At 43.3% G+C, this 23,275-nt stretch overlaps 2 protein-coding genes and 1 long non-coding RNA gene across 15 annotated transcripts in view; 1 reads left to right on the top strand and 2 right to left on the bottom strand.

The window, feature by feature from the left end:
• MAP3K15 (mitogen-activated protein kinase kinase kinase 15) overlaps positions 1 to 3,624 on the bottom strand; it is a 117,642-nt gene extending 114,018 nt beyond the window's left edge. For 2 of the 3 annotated variants that reach the window (XM_035725496.1, XM_035725498.1), the window contains exon 1: positions 3,120 to 3,624. In XM_035725496.1, coding sequence (XP_035581389.1) covers positions 3,120 to 3,477 — 358 coding nt within the window. In that variant the 5' untranslated portion in view covers positions 3,478 to 3,624. The remainder of the gene's footprint in view (positions 1 to 3,119) is intronic. The other variant, XM_035725497.1, reaches the window with a different exon arrangement.
• On the top strand, positions 2,666 to 4,294 carry LOC118356512. The gene is made up of 3 exons (XR_004819809.1): positions 2,666 to 2,757; positions 3,859 to 3,960; positions 4,106 to 4,294. It is a non-coding gene; the product is annotated as an uncharacterized LOC118356512 (long non-coding RNA).
• A 17,303-nt stretch (positions 4,295 to 21,597) lies between these two features.
• The window catches only part of SH3KBP1 (SH3 domain containing kinase binding protein 1), a 324,264-nt gene continuing 322,586 nt past the window's right edge, over positions 21,598 to 23,275 (bottom strand). For all 11 annotated transcript variants that reach the window (XM_027608838.1, XM_027608844.1, XM_027608839.1 and 8 more), the window contains one exon: positions 21,598 to 22,347. In XM_027608838.1, coding sequence (XP_027464639.1) covers positions 22,306 to 22,347 — 42 coding nt within the window. In that variant the 3' untranslated portion in view covers positions 21,598 to 22,305. The remainder of the gene's footprint in view (positions 22,348 to 23,275) is intronic.

Raw genomic sequence — 23,275 nt, 5'->3', positions numbered from 1 at the left:
GGCACATCCAGAAAAAGGGGTTTCTTCTAGAAAAAGAAAAAAAGAGAGAAGACCTGTCTTGTTTTCCAAGCACTAGAAGTAACCAAGGGATTGAACCTCACTGAATTTAACAGTTCTACTGAATTCCAGACTCTCATCTTTGAAGATGGAGGACAGATGCTTAAAAAGCAAAACAAAAGCTAGTCCTTCTGCAGACCAAAGGCACACAGGGACCTCTGCTAAAAGTGACCACCTCTGCTAAAAGTGAACAAAATGTCCCTCAAAAAAAATTAAACATGAAATCACCATATGACACAATTCCCCAGGTGGGCATATACACCAGAAAGTGAAAGCAGAGACTTGAGCAGGTATTCAGACACCCATGGTCATTACAACGTTATCTACAATAGCCTGAAGGTAGAAACAACCCAAATGCCCCATCTGCAGACGCCAGGGCGAACACTGGCGTATTCATTAGCTTTCAAGGACACTCTGCTACACGCCACAGCGCAAATGAACCTCGAGGACATTGTGTTGAGCGAAATAAGCCAGATACAAAAAAGACAAAGACTGTATGATCACAGTTATATGAAATTTCTGGGACAGGCAAATTCTCGGAGACAGAAAGTAGAACAGTGGTTATCAGGGGCTAAGGGGAGGAAGAAGTGACAAGTTACTGTTGAAGGGGCACAGAGCTTTTGGGCTTATGAAAAAGTTCTGCAGAGGGATGGTGGTGTTGGTTGCACAAGAGTGTGAATGTACTTAATGCCAATGAAATGCATAAAGATGTTTAAATGGCAGATTTTAGGTTACAAATATTTTCGGATTTCCTTTTCAAGTGCTTGTGGCCGTGTTCTTTCACCAGCGTCACTGGTCCTCACTCGGGCTGAAGGCCCGCCTGTGGCTCTCTTGCACCCCCACCGAAGCACCCAGGCACCGGCGACCCCGAACCTCTCCTCCAGACCCACACAGGACCATGGAAAACTGCACAAGGTGGGGGAAAACACACTCCAGCCAGCTTTGCCTCGCTAGGGGTACGAGACCGGAAGTACACTTCACACCTACCAGGCTCCCTAAAATACCTCTGGGGACAGCTCAATGGGTCCTCTCCCCCCCGCCCCCGTTTTCTAGAACAGCACAGTCCAGTGGGACCTTCTGTGAGGAAGAGCACGCTCTCTTCACTTGTGCCTGCTGAGCCCTTGAAATACAGCTGGTGCCAATAACGGACTGACTTCTTGTATTTAAACGGACTTCCTTGTGAACTGCCCCCTGTGGCTAGGGGCCACCGTGTTGGACAGCATGCTTCCAGAACTTGTACAAAGGAGCCGAAGTGACAGATTTGGTTTTCTGTGTGGTTTTTGTTGCTGTTCTGTTTTGTTTGGGTGGAGATGCCCAAAGTCCGTGAGTGGTAAAGATCAGGAGAGGTTGGGGGGGGGGGGATCCCTCTGTTTAGTCCATAAACCCACTACTGGACTTGCATATGTCTTCGGTCAAACCCATGCAAAGAATTTATTAGTTATAATGACGTACCGAGAAATGATTTAGTCAAGACCAAGCCAAGGTCAACCAAAGGAGGTACACGATGCAGAAAATTCTAGGCAATCTGGACCCAGAGCAAGAAAAGGTGAGGTGCCTGTTGTGTAGCTCTGGAATCAAAAGCCCAAGATTTCTGACTGGACTTTCACACCAAACCAGAAGGGGTCCGGTTAGTAGATGAAGGCTTGTTACACACACACACCCGAGTAGAGCCATGGCACACCCGTCTTCAGAGCTGGCACCAGCAGGCAAGAGGCTACAATTGTGCAGCACAGCAAGGGACGTTTAACCTTCCAGAGAAGAGTCTTTTCAAACTCTAATTTCGGAAGCGGATGAATAGAGGTCAAGAAAACCGAGTGGTTCTGGGTGAAGTGGGCTCCCGAGGAACTTTTCTAAAAAGACGTAGCACTGAGTACACTCCGAGTGGTCAGAAATGTCAAGAGAGTGTTTTCAACGGGCTCAGCTGCCACTTTATTTGAACAAGCCTGACACCCCGCCCCCCTTCCAGGTGGGGAGCATTTGCTCTGCAGAAAACAGATCCCTGTTGCCTCTGAGAATGGAGAACAATACACCTAGTTTACCACTTCCGCGTCGGGTGGCCAGGGTCTCAAACTCCCCCTGCACCTTCTCACATGCTTTTAGGCTTAGGGTGGGCACTGTTACCACCACTTGAGCAATGGAGAAACCAAGGCACAAACCAGGTAATTACCGTCCCACGTACAAGGCTTATTAATGTCATCCAAGTGCCAGAGGCTTGTCACATAGATTCTAAAGGTGTGGTAAGGAAAAACATCCAAGCAGCAATCCATTCCACACCTGGAGAAACTTGCCAACCAAAAAGTATTGATTTTAAGACTGGATTCTTACCACAAGCTTATCACAGTGAGCTTGGAGCTCTAGTATCCCATTCCAGCAAGGAAAGACACCCGGAACCCCCCCCCCCCGCCAATGCTTCAGCATTACGGGATAAAACAGATCTGTCACACCGGTGGTAGAGTACAGCCTCACCGTCTCGAAGTGTGTTTGGGGGCAGGAATTAAAGTACCGGAAAGAACACTGGGGCATTTCTAAGAGCCCCTCCCCCTACACGTAGATCCGCACTCCATTGTAGCACAGGGATTCCCACTCTCGGCTGCAAAATGGAATCATCTGGGAAAGCATTCAAAACTCGTGCGGCCTCAGATTGTGGGATCATTCGTCTGGGATACAATCTGGACATGAGGAGTTTTAAAAGTTCCCCAGGTGATTCTAATGTGTAGCTAGGGTTGGGGCCCGCTCACTGCTGTAAGGGACAGGGCCGGAGTGAGGAAGTAAAAGCTGGGTGGGGAGGAGGGCTCCGCATCATCTGGGTTACGGGCTGTTTCTTGGGTCAACTGCTGTTTAAGGGGATCGAAAAATAATGAGCCTAAATGCCAGCGGCGTCCGTTTTCTTATCTGTAAAAAGGTACAATACCACTTACTCTCCCCTCGCGTAAAGGCGGGGCGGGCCGGTGGTGAGAGTCACGGGAGGCTAGGCTGGGGAGGGGCAGGGCCGTGGCGTGGGCCAGGGTCAGGAAAGCGGACAGGGTCGGGTGGGGTGGGGGTGAAGGGGGCATCCGCCTCACCTGCGTCGTAGAAGGCGTCGAGCACAGCTGTCTCCCCGAAGTCGAGCTCCCCGAAGGGCACGGAGATGAACTGGGCGCCCTCGGTCTCGCAGGCCCGCAGCAGGCACTGGCGCGCCCCCGCCTCCGGGCCGCCGGCCGGGCCGCCCTGCGGGCTCTCGCTGCTCACATACACTGCCCGCAGAGCCCGTCGCGGCCCGCCCCCGTCCTCGGCCCCGCTCCCGCTCCCCGCGCCCTCGGCCGCCCCGTCGGGCTCCGCCGGCCCCGCCGCGCCCTCGGCTCCCGGCGGCAGCGGAGACGGTGGTAACTCGGCCGCCGCCCCGAGCGCCCCAGCCGGGGGAGTCCCGCCGTGACTCTCCATGTGGCCGCCCTGCGAGCCCTTCCTGGGTCCCACCTCCGCACGAGCGGCGGGCGGCTGCGGGCCACAAACAGTCCCGGCACCTGTTCCCGGGGCGCGGGCGGGGAGCTGCGGGAGCCAGCGCGCGCCGGTGGCCCCGCGGCGGGCAGGTGAAGGCAGGGCCCCGCGGCCGCAGACGCAAACCGCAGCCCCGCAGCCCCCGAGCGCCCTTTGAAGGCTGGGGAGAGAGAGAGGCGGGAGCTGGGGACGTCAGGGCGAGCGGAGGGCGGGGGGAGGTCTGGGAAGGGCGACGGGGCAGGAGCTGGCCGGACGCCCCCTGCCGCCTCCCCCGGGCAGCGCCCGAGGAGGGCGGATTCGTCAATTTCAGGTTTTTGTTTGTTGCAGTCCCTCCAGACTGACCAACTTTAGGAGTCCCGGTTTTTTCCTTCAAAACAATTCGAAGCTTTTCAAGCAGAGTAAAAACTCTTTCAAAGCGCTGGTTTGGAGGTAAATATTCAATTTCAAACTAAATACAGAGGTAGTTTTAACCCAGAATTGAGGGGATAAGATGCTTATTTCAAACGCCTCTGATTTTGATAAATTAATTAAAAGATAAATAAATCGCCTCTGATTTTGTACTCTTTGTCCCCAGTGTCCAAGAGCATGGCCCTCGTGAGCCCAGGTCTGGAGGCTGCTCGTCCTGACTTTCACTGTGACCTTGACAAAGCACCAGAAATAACCAGCAACAAATTTTGTATGCCAGGAAAATAGGCTCCAAGCAGGACGCCTGCCTGACCTATAAAATGCTGTGAACCCAAACGGATCTTTACTCTGGATCTTACCCTCCTTACAATTTTAGGCTCCAATATTAAAATGTAGTATTACCACTGCAGGTAGTACTTTGATTTAAAAAATGGGACATGGGGGCCTGGGTGGGTCAGTAGGTTAAGCGCTACCTTCAGCTCAGGTCATGATCTCAGGGTCCTGGATTGGAGCCCCACCTCGGGCTCCCTGCTCAGCAGGAAGTCTGCTGCTCTCTCTCTCCCTCTGCCCGTATCCCCCACTTGTGTGATCTCTCTCGCTCTCAAATAAATAAAATCTTTTTTAAAAAATGAAAAAAATAAAAGATAGGATGCACCGGATGTTGTCACAAGGTTTTGGGGTTTGGATTTTTCATTTTTAACACCAGTATTATTGAGATATAATTCGCAAACCATCCAATTCACCCATTTAAGTGGTTTTTAGTATATTCACAGAGCTGAGCAGCCATCACCACAATGAGTTTTAGAACATTTTCATCACACTCCCCCAAAACCCCAGTATCCAATAGCACTCACTGCCCCTCCCCCAATACCCCTCAGTCCTAGGCAACCACCAATCTACTTTCTGTCTCTATAGATTTGCCTATTCTGGCCATTTCATATATATGGAATCATACAAGGTGTGGACCGAGGATATATATCCAGGAATGGGATATCTGAGTCGTATGAGAACTCCATGCTTAACCTTTGGAGAAACTTCCACTGTTTTCCAAAGTGGCTCCACCATTTTACATTCCCACCAACAGTATATGAGGTATATACTCCTCACTGTCACCAACACTTATTATTAGCTTTTTGATTAGAGCCATCCTAGTGGGTGTGAAGTGGCACCTCATTGTGATTTTTGATTGGCATTTCCCTTATGACTAATGATTTTGAGCATCTTGTCATGTGCTCATTCACTACTTGTATAACTTCTTTGGAGAAATGTCCATTCAGATCTTTTGTCCATTTTTAAACTGGGTATTTGTCTTTATTATTGAGTTGTAAAAGTTCTTTTTATATTGTGGATGTAAGTCCCTTATCAGATATGTGATTTACAAATATTTTCTCCCATTCTGTGGGTTGTCTTTTCACTTTCCTGATGGTGTCCTTTGCAGCACGTCACAAGCCATTCTGACAAAAGCAGGATAGGACTTACCTTACAAAATCACACTTTGGCTTCTCTGCATGTTTCAGTGGTAATACAGTCCATGCCTCTACCCCACCCCCAAAAGAAAGCAGAAAGTGCCAGTATAAATCTTTGAAGAAATCCTTCCTTAATTCTAGTCCTGGTAGAAATTAGGAACTTCAACAAGTGACATCATTGTATACTCTCTTTTGTGGCCAATGAGTGGAAAATGGACTCTGAGGAGATCTGTAAAAACACACAGACTAGAATCGGGAAGAGGGAAGCTAGGGAAAACTTTCAACACCTCTGTTCTGAGCCTTAAAAAAAATAGGATGGACATGTTCTCCTTGTAGCCTTGTAATGCATAATAATAGTAATTTTCCTAATGTGCCTGTTTATCTGAGATTATTCCAATGACTGGCACAGCCGTCAGGAGGACAAAGATGCCCATTTCCCAATCACTTGCCGGCGTCTTGCTGTTGCCCCCACTTTAATCTTCCCGTGTTCCTTCCAGTTCTCACTGGAGCCCTGCTGACTGAGTGAGACTCACAGGAGTTGTGAATTCTGGCTTGAATAATACCTTCCTCTGAACACGAACCCTGCTGGGTAAAGAACCCAGAATCTGCCTAGCTAACGAGCGCCTTCCCCGCAGTTGGTGCACGCGGTGCACTTTGTCGTTGTCCCCCATAATTTGCACACCTGAAACAAGCCCCAGCCCCTTCTCCTGATGTCCTTCCTGCCTCCCACGCCCAGCCACACTGCGAAAATGACAAACTGCTGGATTAGTCTCTTCTGTTTAGTTGAACAGTTGTTCAGTTCTTACCCCTGCCTTGTCCCTTACTAAGCGCCTGTCATTTGGGCTAGAACAGTGGAATGAATACAGTGGAAGCACTGTAGTCAAAAAAGTAAGAATAAATCTAGGCATTTTTCTCATCTCCTTTATTTTATTTTAGGCTGGTTATGCATAGCAATTGTGGTCAAGCTAGTTAGCTCTTGGACTCATTCAATGTTGTAAAAAACATTCTAGTTACCATATGAGTGGCAGTTTCATTACTTTTGTCATCGTATCCAAGAATCAAGAGCAAATAGTGACACAAGACAAACAACCATGTTGCATAATAGTATATGTATTTGTTGGGAAGACTTTAACATATATAGTAATTCAATAAAGATTTGTTGAGCACCTAGTATGTGTCAGGCACTGTCCTTGGTGCTGAGGATAGCATAGTGAACAACACAGCCAGAGTCCCTGCTGTCATGTTAGATACGGATACGGAGACGTAGATATAGATATGGCTGTAGACAGATATACTTTTGTGTAGATGCTATAAATATTGTATGGACATAGATTGTTGTAATCTACCATACAAGAAAAGCAAATAGGATGGATGAAACTCACAAGTAATATTAAGCATAGATTGTATGTAAAATATTGTCTTGTAAAATATAGGTGAAACTCATAGGATGTTTTAAGTATACGTAATGAGTAAGCAAGAAACTTGTGAGAAAAAGGTAGACTTCATAAGGTATATCAAAAATTTAAGTTCTTTTCCTCTAAGACATGCTACAGATGCAACATATGATGGAACAAACAAGAGTGTTATTTACAGATAAATAGGGATGGAAAAACCAAGTCATTCGGTATGAGCATACAATCTCTGGCCTAACAGTTACATCCCCTCAAATTGACCCCCCCATGGGTGACACCCAGTACAGTCTCATTCTCGTCCCACATGTACCCTCTATCTTCTTGAACATATGGACTATAGTTATAATAACTGTTTCAATGCCTTTGTCTACTAATACTGTCATCTGTTTTATTCCTGGATCTGTTTCTAGTGATTTTTCTCATTGTGGGTCATATTTTCCTTTCCTTTTTTTTTTTTTTTTTTGCATGCCTGGTAATTTTTTATTAGATGCCACGCATTGCAAATTTTACTTTAATGGTACTGCACACTTTTGTATTCCTATAAATATCTTGAGCTTTATTGTAGGAGAGAGTTAAGTTACTTGGAAACAGCTTGACTCTTCTGAGGATTGCTTTTGAGCTTCAAGTGGGATCAGAGCAGCCTTAAGGCTAAGGCTAATTAATCCCCTCTAGAGGCAATAACCCTCTGAGTACTCTACCTGATGTCCTATGAATTATGATGTTTCCCATTCCGGTCAGTGGACACAGAAGCTATTCCGGTCCTCTGGGACCTCCAAGGATTGTTCCCTCAAATCCATTCAGGTGGTTCTTTCCTGAGCCTCATGGGGTTTCTTCACACATAGGTGGTGGTCAGTACTCTGCTGAAGATTCCAGATCTACACATCTCTGGAACTCTATATGCAGCCATCTCCTCTCCAGTACTCAAACTGTAGCATCCTTGGCCTTCCAGCTCCATCTAGTCAGTTCAGGATGATAACCAGGCTCCTCGTGGGTTCCCTTTCTCTGTTCCCCAGCCTGGAATCTCTCTCAAGGCAGTAAGCTGGGGAAATTGTAGGGCTCACCTTGTTTACTTGTTCTTTCTCAAGTGTCTGTCCTGTGTTGTGCTTCTTAAGTGATTTTTGCAACCTTTTCATAAGTCTGAAATTCTTTTAAGATGAAAAGATTTAATAGTTTTAAAATTAAAAGAAAAGCACTTCTCCTCTTTTGTCTAAGCTTGGTACAGGCTGAGCAAAATTTATGATGTGAAAAGGAGGAGCAGCGTTGGCTTCTTCTCTCCTCTTCCACCTTGCTAGCCATCCCTCTAAGGTGGGGGTGTGTAGTTAGAGGATCTAAGACAACCCCACCGATGGCTCTCTGGTGCTGAGGTCACAATGGTCCAGGGGAAACATCTACCCTTTGCCTCACAACCTCTGGGGGTGCTGGCCACTCCTATCCAGCCCCTCTCTCGCTGCCCTCATTTGAGCATTCAGCCAGCCATCTCGACCTCTAGATTTCTGAGGTATGACTCAGACACTTGTCCTCTATGTCCTGAAAACTTCTTGTGACATATGTAGCAAATTCTCTTTGAATCCTTTCCCTAGGCTCATGGTAAGTGATAGGCAGGCTTCCAACACCCCACTGGCAGGGAGGAACTCACCAGCACACCAGTCTCTCTCCAAAAATATTCTTCTAATTTCCAATTCCCTTTTCTGGGAGTGTCCAGCATCACTTTGAAACTAGCATTTCGTTACTGGTGCAAGACCTCCTAGAGCTCTATTTCTCTGCCATCAACTTTCTGCTACCAATAACATTCCAGATGGTACCTGCTTCATCAGCTTAGGGCCTGGAGGATGATGATAACATGAACCAGAGCAGCCACTTGACTTACAATGGACATTAAACAAAAACTTCAACGAGATCAGAGTGTTAGCTATTCAAATACATATGGGAGGAGCATTTCAGGCAGAGGGAAGAGCCAGGGCAAAGGCCCTAAAGTGTCCTGATATGCTCAAGAAACAACAAGGCCAGTATCTCTAGATGTTTAGAATTCCATCATCTTATATTTTCACAGCTCTAGTTTCCAGAAAGTTCTTTCATATATTCAAATGTAATCTTCTCTTGTAACTTTTACCCACTGATTCTAATTTAATTCTTCTCACACATGGCAGCTTTCCAAGTACTGCTCTTAGGTCTTTTTTTTTTTTAGGTGATACCCTGCCTCCCAGACTCTTCAGTTCTTCCTCCATGACATGATTTCCAGGCTAGTCACCACCTTGATGATTCTCTTCTAGAAGATTCCCTATTTGTCTCAATTGCTGTTTTGTGTGTGCAAAAGACTTTTTTAAAATGAAATGTTTTTTAGTATTTTATTTTAGTTTTTTAAATTTAATTTTAGTGTTTTTAAAGATTTATTATTTGAGAGAGAGAGAGCCCACAATGGGGGTGGGGGGAAGGGCAGAGGGAGAGAGAGAATCTTAAGCAGACTCTCCACTGAGCTCAGACCCAGAGTCAGGGCTCGATCCTGAGATCATGACCTGAGCCAAAATCAAGAGTTAGATGCTTAATGGACTGAACCACGCAGGTGCCCCTTATTTATTTATTTATTTGGGGGGGAGGAGCAGAGGGAGAGAATCCTCAAGCAGACTCCCTGCTGAGCATAGAGCCCGACGTGGGGCTCGATCCCTGGACCCTGAGATCATAACCTGAACCGAAATAAAGGGCTGGAGGCTCAACTGGCTGAGCCACCCAGGTGCGCCTAAAATTAAACATTTTTATTTTGAGATAATTGTAGGTTCATATGCAATTGTAAGAAATCATACAGAGAGATCTAGCATACACTTTAATCAGTTTTCCCCAGTGGAAACATCCTGTTGAACTACAGTCCACTATCACAACCAAGGTAGTGACACTAGTAGTCAGCATATAGAACAGTTACATCCTATTGCCCTTTGATTCCCACACCCATCTCTCTCCTCACACTCCATACCTAACTACTGGTAACCACTAATCTGTTTTCCATTTCTATAATTTTGTCACTTCAAGTATGTTATATAAATGGAATCATATAGTATGTAACCTTTTAGGATTGTCTTTTTTCATCCAGCTTAATTCCCCTGGGATACATCCAAGATGTTGCACATATCAGTAATCCATTCCATTTATTGCTGAGCACTATTCCATGGTATGGATGTACCACAGTCTCTTTAACCATTTATCCTTTCAAGGACACCTGTGTTGCTTCCCGTTTGGGGCTATTGTGAATAAAAATGCTATGGACATGCATATATAGGCTTTTATGCAAACATAAGTTTTCATTTCTCTGGAATAAATGCCTAGGAATGCAAATTCTGTGTCCTATGATAGTTGCATGTTTAATTTTTTTTAAGAAACTGCGAAGTTGTTTTCCAGAGTGGCTATACCATTTCATGTCCCCATCAGGGATGCAGGGGTGATCTGGTTTCTCCACATCCTTACCAGTATTTGGTGGTGTTACTTTTTCATTTTAGCCATTCCGGTACGTGTGTAGTGATATCTCATTATGGTTTTAGTTTGCATTTTCCCAATGGATAATGATGTTGAGCATCTTTTCATGTGCTTATTTGCCAAGTGTATATCTTATTTGGTGAATATCTGTTCATATCTTGTGCCCATTTTCTAAATGGAATGTTTGATTTTTTACTGTTAAATTTTAAATGTTTTCTTTATATTCTAGATACTAGTCCTTTGCCAGATAGGTGGTTTGCAAATATTTTCCTTCAGTCTGGAGCTTGTCTTTTCATCCTTTTAATGAGGTCTTTCATAGACAGAGCAAGTGTTTTTAATCTTGATAAGGCCCAATTTATCAATTTTTCTATTTATAAATTATGCTTTTAATTCCATGTTAAAAAAAAAAAACCTCTTTGCCTAGTCATAGGGTCCAAAGATTTCCTCTTATGTTTTTTCCTAAAAGTTTTGTAGTTTTAGGGGCATCTGGGTGGCTCAGTCAGTTAAGCATCCAACTCTTGATCTCAGCTCAGGTCTCAATCTCACATTTGTGAGTTCAAGCCCCACACTGGCCTCCATGCTGGGCATGGAGTCTACTTAAAAATAATAATTGTAGTAAAAGTTTTGTACCTTTTCATTTTACATTTAAAATCCATTTTTACTTAATTTTTGTATAAGGTGTGAGGTTTAGGTAGAGGTCCATTTTTTTTTGCCTCTTGGATGTTCAATTGCTCCAGTACCATTTTATGAAAAGACTATCTTTCCTTCATTAAATTGCCTTTACCCCTTGGTCAAAAATCAGTTGGGAATATTTGTGTGCATCTATTTCAGGGTTCTCTGTTCTGTTCCACTGACCTGTGTGTTTATCCCTCTACCAATCCACACTGTCTTGACTGCTGAAGCTATACACTAAGTGGGGTGAGTGATTCCTCCTTTATTTTTCTTTTCCAAGACTGTTTTAGCTGTATTAGGGCCTGTGCTTTCCCATATAAACTTCAGAATAAGCTTGTCTATGTCCACAAAAAAAACCGTGCTAGGATTCTGATGGGAATTACATAAACATATAGATCAATTTGGAAAGAATTAATGTATTTATTATGTTGACTCTTCCAGTGTATGAATACAGTATTCCCTTCCATTTATTTAGATGACCTTCTAATTTTATAATTTTCAGCATCCAGGTTGTGTACATATTAAGTTTATGCCCAAGTATTTAGGTTTTTTTTAGAGTGAATATAGATAGTGTGGTTTGTAATTTCAGGTTCCACATGTTCATTATCAGTATGGAGAAATGCAATTGTTTTTGTGCACTGCATTTCTCTTATTACATGACCTTGCTGAGCTCACTTCAGGAGGTCTGTGAGTTTTTTCCTTGGGATTTTCCATGTAGACAATCATGTAATTTGCAAATAGGGATAGTTTTATTTCTTCTTTCCAAGTTGCATGCCTTTTTTTCTTTTTCTTGCCTTGTTGCTATGGCTGGAAGTTGCAGTTCGATGTTGAATAAGAGCACTGAGAGCAGACATCCTTGCCTTGTTCTAATCTTAGAGGGAAAGTATTCAGTCTTTCACCCTAAGTATGATGTTAGCTGTGGGTTTTTTGCAGATACTATTTATCAAGTTTAGGAGGTTTCCCTCTATTTCTAGTTCACTGAGAATCATTATTGTGCATGGGTATTGGATGTTTTTTCAAATGCTCTTTCTACATCAATTGATATGATCATATGATTTTTTTCTTTAGCCTATTGATATGGTGGCTTACACTGATTTTCCAATGTTGAGTTTGCATACTTGAAATAAAGTCTAGTTGGTTGTGGTATATAACTCTTTGTATACATTTCTGGATTTTACTTCCTAGTACTTTATTAAGAATATTTGCATCTAGGTTGATAAAATATGCTGACCTGCAGTTTTCATTTTCTGGGGTACTGTCTTTTCCTTGTTTTGATATCAGAGTACTACCAGCCTCATAAAATGATTTGGGAGGTGTTCTGTCCTCTTCTTTTTTGGAAGAGATGGTGTAAAATTGGTGTTACTTCTTTAAGTGTTTGGTAGAATTCTCCAGTGAAACCATTTGGATCTGGAGATTTCCTTTCCAGTGTCTTTTAATTACACATTTGATTCTTTTGGTAATGGGTATAGAACTGTTAAGCTTGTCTATTTTATTTTGGTTGAGTTTTGATAGTTTGTGAGTTTGCAGGAATTGGTCCAATTCTTCTAAGATGTTGAACTTAGGTCATGAAGTTGTTCATAGTATTCCCTTCTTATCCTTTTGATGGCTGCAAAATCTGTAGTGGTACCCCCATTTCATTCTCAACTTGGTGATTTATGCCTTCTCTCTTTTTGTCAGTCCTGGTATTTATTCAAGTAAATATAAACATTCAAGTCTTCCAATGGAGCCCATCAAAGATATTCTTCATTTCTGTTACTTCGTTTTTAATTTCCAGCCATTTGATTTTTTCCTATAGCTTCCATCTCTGCTGATATTTCCTATCTGATTTTGCATGTTGTCTACTTTTTCCACTATAGCCTTTAATATAGTAATTACAGTTATTTTAAATTCTTTCTCCGATACTTCCAATAGCTGCGCCATATGTAAGTGGTTCTGAGGATCATTTTGCCTCTTTAGATTGCTTTTTCTTGCCTTTTGGCATGGCTTGTAGTTTTTTGTTGAAAGCTAGACTTTTATATAAGGCAGCAGATACTGTGCTAAATAAGTCTTTAGTGTAGGAATTTGTGTGATCCTAGCCAGGAATTGGGCTGTGTTGAGGTTTGTTGTTCCTATGGACACCAGAATCTTTTAACTCCTCTAGTCATCTTTGTTGTTCCTCCTCTTGGTTTTGGGGCTTCCCCTTGCGCTGTTCTCCAGAGAAAGCCTGTCTCTTGCAGCTCCCCCTGCTGTAATCCACTGTTACTATTACTGAAGTTTTGTTAGTGTGCTAGTGGGGCATGGGGGTGTGTGGTCTCTAATATTCGAAGCCTTAATTTCAGGGGTATAGTATTCACAAGTGCCTCTGACCATCTTCCGGAGATAGAGCTCCCCCTGGCCAATCTCTTCCCCCAGATGCAATGGGTATCCAACAGTGTTCTCAGTCAACAGCCTTGAGGCCCTTCTCCCTTAAGATTAAATATTTATTTTTTAGGTAAACTGGGGGCTGAGGCTGGGGTTGGGTGGAATTCCGTTCCCCCAGCTGCAATGGTATTTCACCAGTGCCCTCAGACCATGTCCTTCCCGCTGCAGAATAAGCCTTTTGTTCCTTAAGTGAGAAAGGTCTGCGTGGATTTCTCAGTGGCTCTTGAGCCAGCACTTCCAGCCTACACCACGAATTTTCTCTAGATTTCCCTGATCCTCCATGTAAGGGCCACTTGGGGTTCCTGGAGGAAATGCCTGCAAAAGTGTGGGAACCTCTCCCCCTAGGAGCTTCATACTCTCAAGCTATCCCACACTCAGCCTCCAGCAATTTGTTCAGTTTTCTACCTTGATCTTCCTATCCACTTCTTTTTTTTTTTTTTTGAAAATTTTTTTTAAATTTTTTATTGTTATGTTAATCACCATATATTACATCATTAGTTTTTGGTGCAGTGTTCCATGATTCATTGTTTGTTCATAACACCCAGTGCTCCATGCAGAACGTGCCCTCCTCAATACCCATCACCAGGCTAACCCATCCCCCTACCCCCCTCCCCTCTAGAACCCTCAGTTTGTTTTTCAGAGTCCATCATCTCTCATGGTTCGTCTCCCCCTCTGACATACTCCCCTTTTCTTCCTCTCCTGTTATCTTCTTCTTTTTCTTTTTTCTTAAAATATGTTGCGTTATTTGTTTCAGAAGTACAGATCTGTGATTCAACAGTCTTGCACAATTCCTGTCCACTTCTATGGCATCTGGTAGCTTCTGTCCCTGGTAAGCAAATGTCCAGGTTCCATGTCTCACAGAAAGTGTCTCTCTCTCTCCAGATTTTGAAAAACCATTTGCTCTGCCAACTCAGTTCTCTAAAATTTCCAGTCTGTCCAGATTTTTTCTTATTGTAAACGTGGGAAGGACATCTTGTAGCTCTCTGATCTCTGAGCTGAAATTGGAAGCCCCATTCAATAATATTTGACCTACAAGAATGTTAATTTCATGTGGTTCAACCTAATAGACTATTGCATAGTTTCTGGATAGTGCACCTTGTTGTGACGCAGCCACAATCTAATAGAGATCTCTGGAGAAGATTACTATGGATTATTCTACACACAACTCATTGAGAATGAGATGATCCGGCCTGCCATGACAGTGGTCCTCAAGCTTGAGTGTGCATCAGAATCCCCAGAAGGACTTGTTAAAGCACAATTTGTTGGGTTCTTCTTCAGAATTTGATTCAGTAGGTCTGGGACAGGGCCCCTGAATTTTCATTTCTACCAAGTTCCTGGTTGGTGTTGCTACTACTGCCCTTCCAGGGATTGCACTCTAAGGACTCATGGCACATCTTGGAGACCCAGGGCTCATCTGCATGTCCTCCTCATTCATCACTTTGAGGGCAGATGGCCAGCCCTGAGGGGCAGCAATTAGGTTCTCAAGTGACCTGAGAGAAGTGTCAAAAGCAGTGTCAGGAATATGCTCACCTTTGAATTCATTCTTTCTCTGGAGTGAATCTAATTTTTTAAAAAGATTTTGTTTGTTTATTTGAGAGATAGAAGAGAGCACAAGCAGGGGGATCAGCAGGCAGAGAGAGAGAAGCAGGCTCCCTGCTGAGCAGAGAGTCCAACGTGGGGCTTGATCCCAGGACTCTGGGATCATGACCTGAGCCGAAGGCAGCTGCTTAACCGACTGAGCTACCCAGGCGCCCCTAGATTTTATCTCTTTATTTGACAGAGAGAGAGAGAGCACAAGCAGGGGGAGCAGCAGAGGCAGAGGGAGAAGCCAGCTCCCCATCAAGCAGGAGCCCGATGTGGGGCTTGATCCCAGGACCCTGGGATCATGACCTGAGCCGAAGGTAGATCCTTAACCAACTGAGTCTCCCAGGCGCCCCTGCACATAGTTTTTGTAAAGGCAAAACTGGGCTGCTCAAATTTATAGAACAAATTCCTTTTGGCATCAGTCGCAATTACCAATTCATGTATTCAGTCAACAAATGCATATCAAATGCTTACTATGCACCTGGGTCTGTTTTAGGTACTGGGGATGCAGCAGTGAAGGAAATGTAGTCACTACCTTCATGGTGGTTTCATTCTAGGGAAGGGAGACAGAAAATGTGTGCATGTGCATGTGTGTGTGTGTGTGTTTGTGTGTGTATTAAGCAGGGTATCAATATATGGGGTCTGGGGGAGGATCAAGGTTAAAGTTGCTCTTTTGTTTAGTGGCTTAGGGACAGCCTCTCTGATTAGGTGACCTGTGCGCAGTGACTAGCCAAAAGGAAGAGATTCAAGCCTGACACCCATAGAGGTTTAGGCAAATACAACTTTAGGGACAGTTGGATGGTTAATCACTTTTGTGTACTAATGTTAATTCAACTGTGTTTATAATCAGGCAAGAGTTATTCTTTAAAAATGTTTATAATTATCTTCTTTAATTATTGAATGATAGTGATATTAAAAGAAAACCATTTGTAGCTCACAATTTCACCACCTTAATGAAACAAATATTTTCATTATTTTGTTTTGCTTTCCACGGATTTGTCCATATGGCTGAATATTTTTTCCAGTTTTATCGAGATATAATTGGCGTGTATCACTGTATAAGTTTAAGGCACACAGCATGATGATTTGATTTATATATATTGTGAAATGATTACCATAATGGGTTCAGCTAACATCCATCTTCTCATATAGATACAATAAAAAGAAAGAAGAATAAAAGTAAAGAATTTCTCCCCGGGATGAGAACTCATAGGATGTACTCTCTTAAAAACTTTCCTATAGGGGCGCCTGGGTGGCTCAGATGGTTAAGCGTCTGCCTTTGGCTCAGGTCATGATCCCGGGGTCCTGGGATCGAGTCCCACGTCGAGCTCCCTGCTCAGCAGGGAGTCTGCTTCTCCCTCTGACCCTCTGACCCTCTGACCCTCTGACCCTCTTCCCTCTCGTGCTCTCTCTCATTCTCTCAAATAAATAAAATCTTTAAAAAAAAAACTTTCCTATATATTGTGCAGCAGTGTTAGCTATTACATCCCTACTACTTATTTATCTTATAATTGGAAGTTTGTACCTTTTGACCACCTTCCTTCAAATCCCCCTCTCCACCTCTAGTAACCACAAATCTGATCTCTTTTTCTATGAGTTTGGTTTGGTTTTTGGATTCCAAATATAAGTGAGATCATACAGTATTTGCCTTTATCTATCTGACTTCTTTCACGTAGTGTAATGCCTTCAAGGTACATCCATGTTATTACAAATGTTAGGAATTCCTCATTTTTATGACTGAAGAATATTCCATTGTGTATATATATACCACAACATTTTTATCCATTCATCCATCAATGGACACTTAGGTTGTTTCCATGACTTGGCTATTATAAATAATGCTGTTATGAACATGGGGGTACAGATATCTTTTTGAGTTGGTGTTTTCATTACCTTTGGATATATTCCCAGAAGTGAAATTGCTGCATCATATAGTAGTTCTGTTTTTGAGGATCTCCCGTACTGTTTTCCATAGTGACTGTACCAATTTACAATTCCACCAACGGTGTACAAGGGTTCCCTTTCCCTTTCTCCACATTCTCATCAACATTTATCTCTTGTCTTTTTGAAGATGGCCATTCTAACAGGTGTGAGGTGATAATACCTCATTGTGGTTCCGATTTGTATTTCCCTAATAACTACTGACGTTGAGCACCTTTTCATGTACCTGTTGGCCTTTTGTAGATTGTCTCTGGAGAAATGTCTGTTCATGTCTTTGCCTATTTTCAAGTTGGGTTTTTTTTTGCTGTTGAGTTACATGAATTCCTTATGTTTTTGATATCAACCCCTTATCAGATGTATGGTTTGCAAATACTGTTTTCCTTTTCCATAGGTTGTCATTTCACTCTGCTGATGGCTTCTTTTGCTGTGCAGAAACTTTTTAGTTTGATATAGTCCCACTTGTTTATTTTTGATTTTGCTGTTTGTGCAAAAATTCTTCTTGCTAAAATCTTAAGCAATTCATATCCACACTCCACTTCTAGGAATTATCTTATGGATAAATCAGAAATATGGACATAGGTTTATGCCCAAAGATGTTCATCACAGCTTTATAACATAAAAAAAAAATTGGATTTAGGAGCGCCTGGATGGTGCAGTTGGTTAAGCCTTCAACTCTTGGTTTCGGCTCAGGTCATGATCTCAGGGTCATAAGATCGAGCCCCACACTGGGTTCCATGCTCAGCATGGAGTCTGCTTGTGCTCTCTCTCTCTTTCTAAAATAAATACATAAATTTATAAAAACATAAAATTAAAAAATTGCATTTAACCAAAAATACCCTTCTTCCTCTGTCCTTCTCACTCTCAAGGCTACATTGGGCACCTCTCCTCTGTAGTTCCAAAGTCCCTGGACTTCTCTCTGTGGTCATGTTCTCATACTGTGGAAGACTTGCCTGCTTATCTGCCTACATCCCCCAGTTTGAGCTCCATGAGGACAGGGGCTACATTGCATTCAGCACCTATCCTGCCGTCCAGCACATCGTAAGGACTTGATACATGTTCAACTTGCCCCAGCCAAATTCTCGGCTCACTCAGATTGAGATTCAGACTAAGAAAGAGTCATGAAGCTTGAAGAGAATCTTAAGACATCTGATTTACTCTTGGGGAATAACCATGGAAATGTTATTGATTTTTTTCCTGGGTTTTCTGTTTGGTTTCAGGATGGCCTTATCGGCTTGCTTATTTTTAAATTTGGTTTGTAAACCACTCTAAATTTTTTTTTAGTTAATAGAAACTATAATGAAGTTTTGCATTTCCAGGACACTCTCCCATCAAAGAGCTCAAAGCTTGACAAGAAGTTTTAGTTTCCTGGAGAACTAGTAACATTCTACAGGGGTGAGGGGGAAGGGAAGCAGTGCTGTATCTGCCTAATTTAATTAAACTTGTTGCCATTTACAGAGGGTTCCCAGGAATTCAACTCTTGTTTTTTCATTTTTTTTCCTCAGAAAATTCTAGCTACAGCCTACTAGGTGACCCTGTTCTATTGTTTGGTTGAAATATCTTATCACCAAGGGGCGCCTGGGTGGCTCAGTCAGTTAAGCATCTGCCTTCAGCTCAGATCATGATCCCAGGGTCCTGGGGTGGAGCCCTGTGTCGGGCTCCCTGTTCAGCGGGGAGTCTGCTTCTCCCTCTGCCTCTGTCCCCCGCCCCCTCGAGCTCACTCTCTCTCTCAAATAAATAAAATCTTTTTAAAAAAAGGAAATATTTTATCACCTATTGCTCTAACAAGAAAAAAGGAACAGCCTATTTTACCGTCAACTCTGAATTCACAAACATAATGACCACACAATGTCATTTATAGGAAAGGTTGCCCCCCGCCCCAAGCCACTCCAATTTGGGATCGATTAAAAACACAGGAAATAAAACCACCTCTCTGGGACCTGCTTCTATGTCACAGATTCTCGTTGGCTTCAGGGGCTGCCTTTCTGCTCCATGTGTTGGGAATCAAGCCTCAGTAACTCTAGGGACAAAACTAGGAATGACAGTTCCTGCTTATCACCTTAAGAGACATGACCCCCTCTCTGTCCTTACACTATTGACAAACATTTATTTCCAACCAGGAAAGAGTTTCTCTGCCTTGGCCATTGTGTTCCCTGATTAGACCTACTTCTGGGAATGGCATCTTCTTCCCCAGGCTTGGGTCGTAAGCACCAAGCCTTCTCTCTGTTGGACGCTGCAATCAGCCATGCTGAACACCTAGCACCCACGCACGTGTGGCTTTGTTACACTTCTCATTTGTATTAAACCAAAAAGAAAAGCTTTTCACCAAGCCCTCTTGGTGCTAAAACATCTTGACATAAATTTGTATGAAAATAGCTAGAGAACTAAAACCTAATCTAATACAGAAAAGAGACCTTGGTGACCTCAGGTTAGGATACAAAAGCCTTTGTGGGACCTGGGGATTATTTTTAATACAGACTGTGGCAACTGTGAGCAATAAATTACACACCCTGTGGTTTTCCCATCAAGGAGCTGGTTATGAAAGGAAATAAAACTCCGCCATTAGTAACGAAAGGCACACACGTGATGATAGATATAGGCTGTCTTTATGGGAGAAAACAAATAATGTACTTGAGTATGCTGTCTAGAGGGCTAGGGATGAATAAAAGTGGCTTTACACAATTATTTGAATAATGATAATTTAATGATTTTTACACTAAAAAACAATGTGGACCTAACTAGGATTTTCTGCCGAAATATGAATGTAAAATTGAACCATGTAAAAATGGAATTCATAGCCACGGATTTTAATGGGTTGTTTCTGTTCACTTGGGAAAGATAAGTGGGGTGAGGGGTACTATATTCCATGTCTCCCAAAGACATTTCTGTAAGAGTAAGCAAGTTGTGTAAAATGGAGAAAAATGGTTTGAATTCCAAGAAATCATTCCTCTTGGACCATGACAACTTTGAACAAAAATATTTTCACAAAATTTGATTTTAATCATCTTCTTTACAAAGCACAATACTTAAGACTTTTCTAAATACAATTTTAGAAAATGAAGCAAAAAAATAATCTCCATAGATGCTGGTCGAGTCCATGCTGAATGCAAAAGAATTTTTTCAAAAGTGATCCTTCCAAGCTTTTCAATATTCTTGACGGGTCCATTTTGTAAAGACTAAAGATGGTGGCTGTTCGGGCAGTGGCTCGTCAGGTCCATAACGTAGAATCCTCTTGCCGGTTAGCCCAAGGGGCAATAATGAAACTAGATATGCCAACTCCTCCTTCTAGAATCACTTCTCCCTCTCCTTATACAAAGAAAGCCCATGGCTTCTACGAGGGGAAGATGACAGCCCTCTATATTCCAGGTTGCTAGTGCCCCACCAGGGTGCTCAACTTCTCGAGTGAATTATTAACAGCCCTACTCTGTATACACAGCGTATAAAACTGTATCGTTAGGGATTTTCACGATGAGTAAATGAGAAATCCAAACGTCAAAGAATTCAATCCTCATTCTTATACTAGGCGGTGGGAAATCTCTCAAGGCTTTAAGTTTAACGTAGAAATGCTTAGAAGAGTCAAGGAGTTCAGGAATGTTTTATGCTGCCCTTGGAAACTTGCTGCTCCTGGGCCCAAGTGCACTGCGAGCAAGGCTGCTGAAAAGGCAATACGTCCAGGCATGGGAATGAGGGATGGGAGGTTTCTTTCTTTATGTACTCCCTTCCCGTAATCGTGCTCCCCCATCCTGGAAGACCAGGGTGTCCGGGCTCTGTAAGTACAGTACTCGGGAGGAAGTAGCAGCCTCAAGCAGCAAGGATGAGCATGTAGCAAGAGGAAGGTGGGGAAGGGAGAGAGGAAGAAAGAGACATTTATTTGTAATACTTGGGATAATCAATACCATGTGGTGATTTCTTTTTTGCATTACTCCGTGTTATCAATTCTCATTCTTTGTGGTTGTGCAAATCCATTAATATTTAGTACTTTTGCTCTAAAACTCAGGATATAGACAAAGCAGCTTTTGAGAAACACGTAAAACATCTTCCGGGGCCCGGAAGGGACCACCCCCACCCCCCACCCCCAACAATCTTGCAATACAGTATGCCCCCTTATTTTCAGCTAAGGATGAGGAAACAGTTACATAGTCTAAGGCTGAGCTGTTCATTTGCTACAGAGATAGAGCGGATGGGCAAACACCAGTTTCTTTGGGGCGGAAAAAGCAATTCCATAAATGCAAGAAAGATCCAATGGCTACACTTCAACAAGACTGTCCCCCCCCCCCCCCATTCTCTTGGACCTGAGGAAGGGGTTACAAGAGAACAAGGCAAATGACATTATGTGAATACAGTTTGAACAAGAGCACACACGGATAACCCAGTGCAGGAAATAACACAACTTCCCCCCCTTGTTTTCATTGCATTTTACGTTTATTTATTTTTGCTTTCATAATGCATATTCTGTTCACGCAAAAGGTGCAAAGGACAGGAAGCAGGGGTTTAACTTGGCTGATGAAAAATCAAGCAGGGGTGACATTTCTAGTTCCATGAACAACCTACAACTAGGAGAACTTAAACGTCACTGCGGGTACCACCGAGCACGCCCAACTTCACAGCTGTCTCCTCTTGGGACCTTTGGCTAGGTGAGAGAAGCTTTGAAGACAGTGGCCTCTAGTGGACTTTGAGAAGTGGCTTTAAAAAAAAAAAGGTGGTTTTTTTTTTGTTGTTGTTGTTGTTTTGTTTTGTTTTGTTTTGGAATCATGGTAGCTGCATCACAAAAGCTCCAATCAAGAGGGTGGTAAAAAGAAGGCACAGATCATTGCAAATACCAGGTTTTCTCTTTCTCTTTTTTGTAAATATACCATCATATATAAGCTAAAATTTATCTTATGGTGGCGGGGTTGGCTGGCAGGGGAAGGGACGGGTAGGACCTAAAATTGCATATGTAATAGAATCCTAGAGGGGACACAAAGCGAGGCAGCTTTCTGCCTGAAGCAAAAGAATGGCACGCTCGCTCTGGACTATGTGTAATACAGACACTGGGAGAATCTGTGACAAAACACGATTAAAAAATCATAAAATTATAAAGCTTGTAAACGAATAATCTGAAATTACATTTTATTAATGGAAAATATCATCAAAATAGTACCACTATGGACTAAACTGCCTGAGTTTTCGTTTCGCATGAGATCTCATAGTAAAAAAGCCTTTAGCACAATTTGCTCTAAGTCACAACCAGTGCCATGCCCAGGATTAGACCACGGGGAAGGGTATCCTCTTGGATGGAATTTGTGTTGTGCTATGAAGACTTCTGTGCTAATCTTTCAAACAGGGACACGTGGAGGCAAACCTTTAATCTTTTGGCACAAGGTTATTTTGGCTGGGGCGGAAAATTTGAGTCTTGGACTCAGGATGAATAATGTGACATTTCATTTATCAAGTATTCATTTTGATTGAAGAGTTTTCTTTATGTCATTAACTTCCATCTATAAAGGAAAAACAAGAGCCGAACAAAATCATAATGAGTTCGCTGGTTTGGGAGAAGCTGAAAGATAATCAACCTGGTCGAATGAAAGAAAATAATCAACTTCACACTTTTCAAGGTGGAATGGGTGAAGTGATGTCTGAACGACGAGCAGACGGAGGCCAGAAGTGACAGAAACCTAAAGAACGGGCACGCAGACGCTAGGAAATGGTGGGTGTGTGCCTTCTCAGGCTCCCAGTAACCAAAATTTGTCAGAAGCAGCAAGAATTCCAGGGTCCTGGCCAGGGGGCAGAGCGGGCTGTCCCAACGTGCTGGACCACCTAGCGGTGTTGGAAGGCAGCTCTGGTCGGGCCCAAGCAGGTGTCTATCGGCACCCCCAAAGTGATGAGAAGCGGTTACCTATCCTTTCTTTAAGCAGCATGGGTCTCAGGCACCACCAAGGACACCAGCTAGACGAAAGCTCAAAGTCTGCCTTCAGCCTTTTGCAACTCCTGCATATTCTCTGCCATTTGGTAACGGCTGAGTTGGCTCAGGGGATGGCGGGGGACAGGGCTCTGATGCCCTGGCAGGACTGACATGGCTCTCGGTGAGAAGTAAAGAGATGAAAAGCAAGTGCCGAGTGTGGACAGCTGTGGTCCTTGGAGTTCCAATGACAGAAGCCAGCTGGCAAAGCAGTCCCCCCAGCACCATGCCCTCTGGCAGTTACCATAGTGTGGCCTTTGGAAATTGGAGGGAACTTTCCACAGAGGAGATGTTTCAGATAAATTCCAAATGAGAAACCCAACTGGGGGCACATTGACTCATGCCTCCCTTCCCCAAGACTTCCTGGATGGCAGGAGAGGATGAGAAGTGAGCCTACACAGTTCTAAGAAAATGGCCACAGGAAGCGCATCTGAATCTGCAGAGAAGTAACAATCATCTACTTTCAA

This window comes from Zalophus californianus, chromosome X, assembly GCF_009762305.2.
Source record: "Zalophus californianus isolate mZalCal1 chromosome X, mZalCal1.pri.v2, whole genome shotgun sequence".
NCBI lineage: Eukaryota > Metazoa > Chordata > Mammalia > Carnivora > Otariidae > Zalophus > Zalophus californianus.
The sequence above is the reverse complement of the archived record's forward strand: the minus strand, read 5'-3'. Positions and strand labels throughout refer to the sequence as shown.